Here is a 12,693-nt window from a genome sequence, read left to right as displayed (position 1 = left end):
GCACAGGTGTGTACAGTGAGGGGCAGTGGTGCAGGGGTGCACAGTGAGGGGGCGGGTGCACAGGTGTGTATAGTGGGGGGACGGGGGCACAGGTGTGTACAGTGAGAGGAGGTGGGAGCACAGTTGTGCACAGTGAGGGAGTGGGCGCACAGGTGTGTATAGTGGAGGGACGGGGGCACAGGTGTGTATAGTGAGAGGGGGTGGGGGCACAGGTGTGCACAGTGAGGGGTGGGGGCGCAGGTGTGCACTGTGAGAGTGGGCAAGGGCACAGGTGTGCACAGTGAGGGGGCGAGGGCACAGGTATGCACAGTGACACAGAGCAGTGGGCATAGCTGTGTGCAGTGAGAGGCGCCAGTGGGCACAGGTGTGCACTGTGAGAGAGGACAGTGGGCACAAGTGTGCTAAGTGGGTGCTGAGGGGACAGAGGGCTCATGTGTGCCCGGTGGACGATGAGAGGGCACTGGCGAGGGCCTGGGTCTGGCCTGGGGGGCAGAATCCAAGGGCTCAGATTGGAGGTAGCAATGTCAGGGGCACATCCACAAGACAGGACATCTTTTTAGAGTCACAGTAGACCTGCTGCCTCATTTAAAATTCAGTCTTTAATTATGACAATCTCATTTAATCTTGAATTGCACATCCATCACTGTTTCTGAGATGGTAGATTTCTCGATGCTCATTTCCTGCCTCCGAGTCTGTTGCTGATGTTTTCTATTCATACGGAGTTCCTAAATGACCATCGTTAGTTTTCTTTTCTGGAAAGCTTGCAGTCCTCTTCCAAAGTCCAGTCTCAGTGTCACCTCCCCTGGGATGGGCTCCTTGTCCCCTCTAAGCAGAAGAGGCCACTGCCTCCGCTGTGCTCCCCAAGTGCTTGGTTCTTGCTTTTATTATTAAGTGAAGGATGGTGCATAAAATGATCGCTACCCCCACACCCGCCACTGCTTAGCTGAGAGCAGGGACTTGATAAACGAGAGTTATTCCCCTTTCTCTCATCGCTTTGTGCATGGGGCTGTCTCCCCTGGACCAGTCACTGATTCTCTGGCCAAGGGCCTGGCAGTAGCCATGTGCCCTGGGGCTCACCTGGCATCCTGGGGCTCTGGTTCCAGGTTACCATCTGGAGCCACACAGCATCCGACCCTTCCAGCTGGCAGTGGCGCAGAAGCTCCTCTCCCATGTGTGTTCCATTGCGGATTCCAGCACCCAAAATCTGGACCTGGGATCCTTTGAGAAGGTGGACTTTCTCATTTGCATTCCGCCCTCAGAAGTGACCTACCAGCAGACTCTGTTCCACGTGTGGCATTCAGGTATGGGATGTTTCGGGGAGAAGTCACGTGGCCTGTGTGGAGAAGCTTTGATCTGCCGAAATCCGTGTTTGGGTGTTGACACTGTTCTTTGCTATAGAGTGGATGGGGCAAGGATCGTTGCCCTTGTTTTATAGGTTGTGAAACCTACGTTCAGAGACAGTGACTTGCCCAAGATTTTAGGATCTGCTGAAGGTAGAGTCGAAACTTGAGCTTTCACCATGTCCCACTCAGGCTAGTGACCCAACCATGTGTTGCTATCTAGCATCACTGATATCCTTGTACTTTCAAGGATATCGTATTTAACCACAGAGTACACAGATGTCCAGTGTCTTCACTGAAAAGGCTTACTCTTTAGTGGCGTAATGTGTAGCCCTGTGGCGTTCAGACTGAGAGAGGGATTTTGCTGCCGGCAGGACCTTTCGGTTCCCTCTGTCTTACCATGCTTGGGATCAGCTGCTTCGTGAAGCCGGTGCCCTAGGGAGGGCTGCTGTACACACAGCCAAGGCTTGCCTGTGCCCCAGCTCCTGGGCAGGACAGTTACGCAGCTGTAACCTGTGTGGGAGTTTTTTCCCTCCCTTTCCCTACTCTCGCATCTCTGGGTCTAGCTCAGGACCTGCTGTATAGGAGTCGCTCATCAGGTGTCTGTTGAGTGAATGGAAACCAGGGGGCATGTTGGGAGTTACTGATATATTTCCATTGTGTTGCAGGGGTTTTACTGGAGCTTGGTCTGGAGAAAGAGCACATGACGAAGCAGAGGGTGGAACAGTATGTCCTGAAGCTAGACGCGGAGGCACAGACAAAATTTAAGGCTTTTCTGCAAAACTCCTTCCAGAACCCGCACACACTTTTTGTCCTCATCCATGACCATGCGCACTGGGATCTTGTGAGGTTAGATTGACTTGATATATGACAGGTTGACATTTTCCTTCCTTGAAACGACATATGTGGATGTTCCTGGGGGCTGAGGGTACAAATCCTGAAAAGATGGATGATGTTTGGGCTTGGTGTTTGTAAGCAGGTGCCATGGATGTTTTCCACAATCTTGAGCTGGAAGTTATCTCAGGGATTCTCTAGTGCCACCTCTGAAATTTACCATAGTGGAATCTAATGGCTGGAAAAGGGAAGCGTGTGTCCCAGAGTCACAGGGCGGGGTGGAGTGGGAGGGTGTTAGTGGCAGAGTCGAGGCCCTCGAATCACAGCCTGATGCCTGATGTGTTTCTTTCATAGTCCACTCAGCCCCAAGGAGCCATGCTGGTGTGGGGTGCAGAGGGTCCTAGCAGGAGTTGCTTAGCTTCGCCCTTCCCTGAAAGAGGCTCTGTGGGCTCCAGTACCGTGGGTCACCACTGATGCTTGCCCTTTTTTTTTTTTTTTTTTTTGAGATGGAGTCTCGCTCTGTTGCCCAGGGTGGAGTGCAGTGGCGCGACCTCGGCTCACTGCAAGCTCAGCCTCCCGGGTTCATGCCATTCTCCTGCCTCAGTCTCCCAGTCTCTCCTGCAGCTGGGACTACAGGCGCCTGTCACCACGCCTGGCTAATTTTGTTTTTATGTTTTTAATAGAGATGGAGTTTTACTGTGTTAGCCAGGATGGTCTCGATCTCCTGACCTCGTGATCCACCTGACTCGGCCTCCCAAAGTGCTGGGATTACAGGTGTGAGCCACCGCACCCAGCCGATGCCTGCCCTTCTTAAGGGGTGATTTTACTTACTATGTTAAAATGAACATAAACATGAATTTCAGATGGGCCAAGCCAAGCATCTGGCAGGATTTCTGGTGGTTTAGCAGGATTGGTCATCTCTGTGAGACTGGCCTAGGAGTTGTGCGCTCAGACATTTCCTCTGATGTGGATGAGGAAGGAGGGGGCTCCTGGACCAGGTCATGGAGAAACCTTTGATTGTCACAGATCCACAGATAGCTAGTTAGGGCTGGTCAGGACCTGAAGGATCACCTCGTAATGGGTTTACAATCCAGAATTCATGTATGGGCTTGGGGGAGATTGGAACATTCCGAAATTATAGAAAGAGCTATATTGTGAATATTCATTTTGGGAGTAGGTTTCTCAGAGTGGCCTCCTGCCGTCCAAAGGGTTAAGCACTGATTTTTTTTAATCCCCTAGACTTATAGGAGAGAATGCAAAGGCCTTTGTCCCACAGAGAAGTGCAGAGCTGGGCCTGTCTCCCAGACCCCTTGTCCAAAATGCTTCCCAATCCTCTCCTGCTGCCTTTTAAACTGACTCTAGAATCTACTCTTTTATATCTTTTCCGGATCGTTTCAAGGTCAGAAGGACTTTGTAAGGAGATAAGTACACAATCAGATGGGTCCAAAGAGGAACAAATGATTCATGGAACATTCTCGGGGACACATCACTGATCGGGATAGAAGGAGTGTGTGTCTTATAAGAAATCCTCTCTGACTACCGTCCCCCGCCAGACACATTTTTCCTAAGTTATGAGTCTCAGGAGAGTCCCTGACAGCTACCTGCACTCCAGCCATTTTTTTCTCTATTCCTAGTCATGGGCAGAGCCATAATCTTCAATTGTTGGCAAAGTCGGGGGTTCGTTATACATTTATTCAGCTGCTTCACCCTTGCAAAATTAGAAAACAATATAGTAATTCAACTGATTGTGTCTTTTCCTCCCTCAGTAGCGCTGTTCATAACCTCTATTCTCAAAGTGACCCGTCGGTGGGATTGGTGGACCGATTGCTCAACTGCAGGGAGGTGAAGGAGGCCCCTAACATTGTGACACTTCACGTGACCTCCTTCCCGTATGCACTGCAGACACAGCACACCCTCATCAGCCCCTACAATGAGATCCACTGGCCCGCCTCCTGCAGTAATGTGAGTGCCACGGGGCTGCTGGGCCCTTGTGTAGCAATGACACTTGGGTTTGCAGAAATTACATTTAGTAAAAGCCTTGACCAATGTGGTTGAGGATAATGGGTTCCAGCTCCTCGGATCTTTGGTTTAACCCAGAGTTAGGTGTAAATCCTTCTTGGTCTTTTTGGAAACCTTCCTGCATTATGCCAGTTGGCCTCCTCATCTCGGAAGATGTAATGCAGTTTGTGTGACATTTCCTCTGGTGACTGCAGCTTTCTGAGCAGCATTCGGAATGTTTGTTCTATGGCATTGAATGGAGATATCGAAGGTAGAGCCCTTGGGGGTTGGGGACTTCGGGCTCCATACAGAGCGATGCTCAATGTCTCTAGAAGCCCTAGGAAGGTTCCTGTTTTCCTATCCCTGCATCCTTGAGTAGTGAGATGCAGAATCTCCTTCCTCAAACTAAACACATATCCTCAAAACGTGGTGAGTTTTTAGCTTATCACCTGGCATTTTCTCATCAAAATAGAAGACTAAAACAATTCTGGTAATTGGAGAATTCTGGGTGGTTTGTAGTTAGTTACACAGGAATAAGTAAAGGTAAAAGATGAGACTTATTTGGAGTGCCTTGCAATCCTCTGAGGAACTTAAAAAAAATACCTGGCTTTTGTCCTGTGCACCGAGAATCCGTGGTGGCAATAGCCATTGTTCGTAAGGCACTTCCCATGAGCCAGGGAGGCCCTGCCCAAAGTGCTTCCTGCTGTGAGCTCATGCAAGAGGCAGGTGCTAGGATGAGTTCTCATCTACAAATGGGGAACATGAGACAGAGAACGTTGGGCCACTTGCCTCAGGCCAGGCAGCTAGAAAGTCATGGAGCTGGGATATGACCCAGGCCACTGGCTCCTTGGCTCAGCCCTTAACCACTGTGCTGTTTAGGGTGTTTAGGGGTAGAGTTTTCATGCCTTTGTGTTTTCAACAAATTCCCCCAACTTTGGAATTTTATGTCTGTGTGTGTGAAATTGGCTAGATAAATGTTTTCTTCATCTTCTGATTTTTAGTAGCAACTGAATGCAAGATAATTGATTTGCTTATTCCTAAAACCAGCTTAAGATTGTAGAAAGAAGCAAATTTAACAAAGACATTTATATGTTAAAATAAGATAAGGCTGGTTTTCTTCTTGGTGAAGACATTGGGACCGAATGAATGGAAAACTCCTGAGCGATGGGGACACACCATTTTTAAAGTATGGCAAGTTCTTTGCTCTGCTTCTGCAGGTGGGAGAAGTCTATAAAATGCCATTCAAGCCGCTGCACAGTAGGCACAATTTAGATGAAGTTGCCAACCCAGGTCGTCCGCAGGCCTGGCACGTGAACCTCTGGCCGTCCCCGCAAATGCAATGTTGGAGTGACTGATGCTCTTCTTTGTTTTAGGGAGTGGACTTATATCATGAGAATAAGAAGTACTTCGGGCTGTCGGAGTTTATTGAATCCACCCTTTCAGGGCACAGCCTCCCCTTGCTCAGATACGACAGCTCCTTTGAAGCCATGGTCACTGCATTAGGAAAAAGGTACTTGTTTCTCTTCTCAGTTACTAGAAGTGCTCAGTAGCTTAAAGGGGAAGTCAAGGTGCATTTAGCCAGCCAGGGAATTCCAGGAAGGGAGACCTTTCCTTCCGGGGTGACTCAGTTTCTCCATGAAATGTACCCTGGTGTTTTGCTTCTCCTGTGTTTGAATCCCTTTGGGTCAGTGATATCTTTGTCATGCTGTTGCTCTAGAAAATTTTAGAGAGGACAGTGAGCAGAAATATGCTGGAATATGGAATGATGTTTTCGAACCAGTGGAGGGTAGGAAAATGGGAGGAAGATAACAAAGCTTTAAAAGAAACTGCATTGATGATCACAGTCTGCTTTGTTTTTATTTCCGATGCGTATCATTTATTGAATGTTTATTTTGTGTCGTTGACTCTTCCGTGGACTTTACTGTCATTATCTGATTTGATCCTCACTGCCTCTCTGAGCCAGTTGCTACTGTTATCCATACTTTGCAAATGAAGATGCTGAGGCTTGGAGAGGCCCCATAGCTCTCTCAGGCCACGTGTCTAGCAAGTGACAGAACTGGGTGAGAACCCAGAGTCACTCTGACTGCACAGCCAGGCCTTTTAACCCTGTTGCAACAGACCTCATTTTATACATGAAACTGAGGCTCAGACAGGCTAAGTGATTGCCAGGTACTACATGGTTTATTCGTGGTAAAGCCAGGCCAAGTTTTATAGACGATCTAATGCAAAGGAAAATGCCACTGAACAAAATACCACTGATTGTCAGAATGAGCTGGTCTCTACCCGCTTTTCTTATTGAACCTCAATCTTCTCATTTGCAGACAAGGGATGAAATTAGACATATCCTTCTCAAGCTATGTTCCAAGGTATACTGCTTTGGCTGGATACTAATAGTTGCTAAGCGTAAAGCGGTTCCATGGTCAAACGTGTCTGAGAAACATTTAAGGAAAGGACTTCTTTTCCACGAGAGTTCGTGGAGCCTTCAGCACATCCATGCATGCTATAATTCTCCAGAAGGCTAGAGATGTGTCCAGTAGCTCATGGGACTAGAATTTCCCAGAACACTCTTGGAGAAACTAAATATCTTAGATACTATTCAGTTCTATGATACTGACAGAAATTAATCAGGTCAGTTCTCCAGCGCGTGGGTCGACAGCTGAGCTCTCATCAACTTGCTGCATGAAGTTGCCCTCCAAGATTTCAGAGGCAAGAAAACCGGCCTTTGCCCTTCCTCTGCTTCTCCTCAGGCGGTGAGCACACGTGATGTGCTTAGTATGTTATAGACACTGGGCTCAGTGCTCTACATTTATTACCTAAAATAATCCTCACAGTGACACAGTGAGATAGGAAATACTATTATCCCCCTTTTTCAGATGAAGAAACTGAGACTTAGAGAAATTGGCCACTTGTCCAAAGTCACATGGGGGGTTTATAGTGAAACTGGACCCCAGCCCTGCTTCCTTGGCTCCAAACCCACGTAGCCACCAAGCCATACTGACCAAAAGCTCACAGCTAGTAAAGGATAGGCTGTGACCACCATGCCAGTACCTCTTGGTTTGCCCTCTGTTAGTTTTAACCTTGGCAAATCATCTAACCTGTCTAAACTTCTGTGCCCTCACCTGTAGAACAAACCCACCTTCCTAGCAGCTTCTTAGAATTTCCTGAGATACTGTACGTACGCACATTCAGTAACAGTTGCATGCTGAGAGCTCAGGCTCCAAAATCATCCTTCCTGGGTTTGAATCCTGAATCTGCCATTAACCAGCTGTGAGACTTTGAGAGTTTCTCCATTTTCTTTGGGGATGATAACACCTACATCATAGAGATACTGTAAGGATTAAATGGATTCACACACGTAAAGCACTGGAAACAGGGCCTGACACACATTACATGCTCCTGTTGGCTGCGAGCACCACCACCTCCACCACTGTCACCATCATCCTCCTGTCTTCTCCCTCCCCCTCTGCTAAACTAGAAGCATTGCAGAGATTCAATCTTACGTCTCACTGGGTGAGAAGAGACTATCAAACCCTGGAATGTTGAAGTATGGAGAATCACAGGAACTTCTAGGAATTATTTGGCCCAATCACCTCATTTTATCATTGTGGGAACTGAAGCCCGGAGTGGGACCGTGATTTGCCTGAGCTCATGCAGCCTGTTGGTGGCAACATGGACTGCAGACAGGTTCGACATCTTTCCACCATACCGTACTGCCTTCACTAGGAATCATTTGTCTGGAGAATGCCCTTGAAACTGGTAATTTGAACAGAAGGAGATAAAGGTTAGAACATGGGGTTACTGCCTCTTGCCACCGTATGTGTGGCCAGACTGTTAGTCCTCCATGTGTCACAAACGCCAGCATACGGCTGGGAAAACTGCTTATAGGACTGTCAGTTGGACACAAACCTACTATAACTTAAAACCAAAAGATCTAGACCTTTGACAACTCCTGTTTTTGTTCTAATGTATTGTCTGTGGAACCTCTTTCCTTCAGTACCCACCACAGAGGCTTAAGGGTGGGCGTAGTTCTCTGCTGAGCCACAGCTAAGGTACATTTCTGTGCCCTACCTGAGGGTGGTGTCTGGAGCTGGGCACCAGAGCCTCTTTCCAATGCTTATCTTTTTTTTTTTTTTTTTTAACACGGCAGCTTTAATGGAGAATAACTGACAGCCAGTAGACCGTACATCCTTTCTTTTCTTTTTCTTTTCTTTTTTTTTGGGACACAGTCTCACTCTGTCGCCCAGGCTGGAGTGCAATGGTGTAGTCTTAGCTCACTGCAACCTCTGCCTCTGGGGTTCAAGCAATTCTTCTGCCTCATCCTCCCAAGTAGCTGGGATTACAGGTGCCTGCCACCACACCTGGCTAATTTTTGTATTTTTAGTAGAGATGGATTTTCACCATGTTGGTCAGGCTGGTCTCGAACTCCTGACTTCATGATCCACCCACCTCAGCCTCACAAAGTGCTGGGATTACAGGCGTGAGCCACCACGCCCAGCCACGTATATTTAAAGTATTCAGTTTACATTTTGATCCATGTATAGACTGGTAAAATAGTCACCACAAGGTAATGAAAAAAGTTTTCTCCTGCCCCTTTGTAATTCCTTCCTCCTGTCCTTTTCCCACTGTAGAAATGTAGTTTGCATTTTCTAGAGTTTTATATAAACGGAATTATACAATATGTACTCTGTTTTTGGCCCGGCGTCTTTCACTGTGTATAATTATATTGAAATTCATCCATGTTCTTTTATGTATCAATAGGTTGTTCCTTTTCACTGCTGGTGTTCTAGAATAGAATACTATTGTATGGCCATACTAGTTTGTTTATTTACTGGTTAAGAGGCATTTAGGTTGTTTTTCAGTTTTGGCTGTTACAGATAAATGTGCTATGAATATTCATGTACAAAGCTTTGTATAGACATATTCTTTCACTTTCCCTGGGTAAACACCTAGTTGTGAAATGGCTGGGTTACTTGATAGGTGTATGTTTAACTTTTTAACAAGCTGCCAAATTGTTTTCCAAAGCATAGCTGTCACTTGGTATACATGGAGGGTTAATTCCAGAACTGTCCCCCACATACCAAAATCCATGCATACTCAAGTCCCATGGTCAGCCCTCTGGAACCCACATGTAAACAAAAGTCAGCTTTCCATGTCCGTGGTTTTCATGTCTAGAAAATACTGTATTTTTGATTTGCATTTGGTTTAAAATCCATATACAAGTAGACCCTTGCAGTTGTCAAATCCATCTTATTCAAGGGTCAACTGTGGTTCATTTTACATTCCCATCAGAATTTCAGTTGCTTTACATCTTTGTCAGCACTTGGTATGGTCTGTATTTTAAATTTTATTCTTTCTAATAGGTATGAAGCTGTAGCTCGTAATTTTAATTTTAATTTCTCCAGTGACTGATGATGTTGAACATCTTTTCCTATGTTTATCTGCCATTTGTGTATCATCTTTGGTGAAGTGTCTGTTGATAAGTTGACTCCTTTATTATTTTCAAACGACCCAAAGAATATTATTTATAGCTCTATAGTCTCTTCTGATATTAATATAATTATTCTAGTTTTCTTTTGACTAGTGTTACTATAGATTATAATTTTTTATCCTTTTACTTTGAGCATGTTTCTCTTTTTGTGTTTAAACTTGGTTTCTTGTAGGCAGCTTATAGTTGAGTCTTACTTTTTTTATCAAATGTGACAATCTGCCTTTTAATTGATTGCTATTTGATTTTAGTTTCATTATTATTATTATTATTATTTGAGATGGAGTCTCACTGTGTCGCCAGGCTGGAGTGCAGTGGCACGATCTTGGCTCACTGCAACCTCCGCCTCTCAGATTCAAGCGATTCTCCTGCCTCAGCCTCCTGAGTCGCTGGGATTATAGGCACACACCATCATGCCCAGGTAATTTTTGTATTTTTAGTAGAGACAGGGTTTTAACATGTTGGCCAGGATGGTCTCGATCTCCTGATCTTGTGATCTGCCCGCCTCGGCCTCCCAAAGTGCTGGAATTACAGATGTGAGCCACCGTGCCTGACCTATTATTATTTTTTAAAGAAAGAATCTTTTAGGGCTGTTGCCCAGGCTGAAGTGTGGTGGCATGATCATAGCTCATTGTAACCTCAAACTCCTGGGCTCAAGCCATCCCCCCATCTCAGCCTCCCAAATAGCTGGGACTACGGGTGCATGCCACCATGCCTGGCCAATTTTTGAAAATTTCTTTTGCTCTATTGCCAAGGTCTTGAACTCCTTGCCTCAAGTGATTCTTCTACCTTGGCCTCCCAAAGTGCTGGAATATTTTAGTTTCTATTGCTGTGTTTTCAAGTTTATGAGTCTTATTTTCTATGTTATCTAATCTGCTGCCAATTTCATCCAGTATGTGTGTGTGTGTGTATTTATCTTACAAAAGCACAGTTTTATAAAAAGATTCCTAAGAGAAAAAAGACAATTTCAGGTGTCACGTGCATTGATGTACATACACATTGATGATACATAGTTATTGTGTTTATTAATCAGGACTCTTTGTTGCAAGTAACAGAAACTCAACTTGAACTCTTTTAAGAAAAAGAGAGGGATGTACTGACTCATAAAATAATAGGAAAGGTTGAACAAATAAACCATAGAACAGCAGAGATACCTAACAACTTAAGTATTCAAACACTGCCAAGACTGTTGTTTTGTCTTTGGTATCTGTATGATGGTCGTATTGTATCTCACTGCACAATGCCTTCCTCCGTGCACTGAAAAACATTACCACTACTTGGTGCTGAGCCTCACGGTCTCCAGATTCCAGTGGGGAACTTATTCTTTGTTATAGTTTGAAAAATTCCAAGAGAAGACTGGCTCAGCCTGAGTTGGGTTTCCATACCTGAACAAGTCTATTGTGGTTGGCGGGGCAAGGTCACGTACAAAGATCATAGCTCCCATGAGAATTCAGGGTCTAGTTTATTTTCTATCTACAACATTGAAGATTTCATCTCTAGAATTTAATTTGTGATTTTTATATCTCTACTCAACAAGTTCAGTCTTTCCTCTAGATTTTTAACCATACAGAATATAGTTACAATAATTGTTTTAATTTTGCTGTCTGTAAATTCTGTCATCTGTGTCATTCCTGGGTCAGTTTCTATTAATCAATTTGTTCCCCCCCCTTTATTATTGAAGGGGGCCAGCCCCTCCACACCTGTGGGTATTTCTCATCAGGTGGGATGAGAGACTGAGAAAAGAAATAAGACACAGAGACAAAGTATAGAGAAAGAACAGTGGGCCCAGGGAACCGGCACTCAGCAAACGGAGGACCTGCGCCAGCACCGGTCTCTGAGTTCCCTAAGTCTTTATTGATTACTATTTTCACTATCTCAGCAAGAGGAATGTGGTAGGAGAGCAGGTAGATAGTGGGGAGAAGGTCAGCAAGAAAACGTGAGCAAAGGAATCTGTGTCACAAATAAGTTCAAGGGAAGGTACTATACCTGGATGTGCACGCAGGCCAGATTTATGCTTCTCTCCACCCAAATATCTCCATGGAGTAAAGAGTAACCAAGCAGCATTGCTGCCAACACGCATCACCTCCCGCCACAGGGCGGTTTTTCTCCTATCTCAGAAATGAACAAATGTACAATCGGGTTTTATACCGAGACATTCAGTTCCCAGGGGCAGGCAGGAGACAGTGGCCTTCCTCTATCTCAACTGCAAGAGGCCTTCCTCTATTACTAATCCTCCTCAGCACAGACCCTCCACGGGTGTGGGCCTGGGGGATGGTCAGGTCTTTCCCATCCCACGAGGCCATATTTCAGACTATCACACGGGGAGAAACCCTGGATAATACCCGGCTTTCCAGGGCAGAGGTCCCTGCGGCTTTCCACAGTGCATTGTGCCCCTGGTTCATTGAGACTGGAGAATGGCAATGACTTTTACCAAGCATACTGCTTGTAAATATTTTGTTAGCAAGGCACATCCTGCACAGCCCTAGATCCCTTAAACCTTGATTCCATACAACACATGTTTCTGTGAGCTCAAGGTTGGGGCAGAGTTACAGATTCACAGCATCTCAGGACAAAGCAATTGTTCAGGATACAGGTCAAAATGGAGTTTCTTACGTCTTCCTTTTCTACATAGACACAATAATAGTCTGATCTCTCTCTCTTTTCCCTACAATTATGGATCATATTTGCCTTCTTATTTACATGTCTGGTAACTTTTGAGAGAATGCCAGACATTGTCAATTTTACCTTGTTGGATGCTAGATATATTTGTATGTCTATAAATACTGAGTTTTTTGAGGCGGGGAGATACAACTAAGTTACTCGGATACAGTTTAATCTTCCAGGTCCTGGTTTTAAACTTTGTTAGGCAGGACCAGAACAGTATTTAATGTAAGGCTAACTTTGCCAAAAGTTACTGAGACAAAATTCTTTGAGTAAGTACTCTATAATGTTTCATGACTCGGAGCTGTTCCATATTGGCTGTGGAAACAGGAACTATTCCCAGCCCTACATGAACTTGAGACATTGTTCCCTTTA

General features: G+C 45.4%; 1 protein-coding gene across 1 annotated transcript in view; it reads left to right on the top strand.

The window, feature by feature from the left end:
* Nucleotides 1–12,693, top strand: part of GREB1 (growth regulation by estrogen in breast cancer 1) — an 89,964-nt gene that overhangs the window by 40,366 nt on the left and 36,905 nt on the right. Inside the window, exons 13-16 of the mRNA XM_011965335.1 lie at nt 1,104–1,301; nt 2,009–2,189; nt 3,941–4,136; nt 5,546–5,682. Coding sequence (XP_011820725.1) covers nt 1,104–1,301; nt 2,009–2,189; nt 3,941–4,136; nt 5,546–5,682 — 712 coding nt within the window. The remainder of the gene's footprint in view (nt 1–1,103; nt 1,302–2,008; nt 2,190–3,940; nt 4,137–5,545; nt 5,683–12,693) is intronic.

Source organism: Mandrillus leucophaeus, unplaced genomic scaffold (genome assembly GCF_000951045.1).
Source record: "Mandrillus leucophaeus isolate KB7577 unplaced genomic scaffold, Mleu.le_1.0 Scaffold72, whole genome shotgun sequence".
In the NCBI taxonomy this organism is placed as follows: Eukaryota; Metazoa; Chordata; class Mammalia; order Primates; family Cercopithecidae; genus Mandrillus; species Mandrillus leucophaeus.
This window is presented reverse-complemented; position numbering and strand designations above follow the sequence as displayed.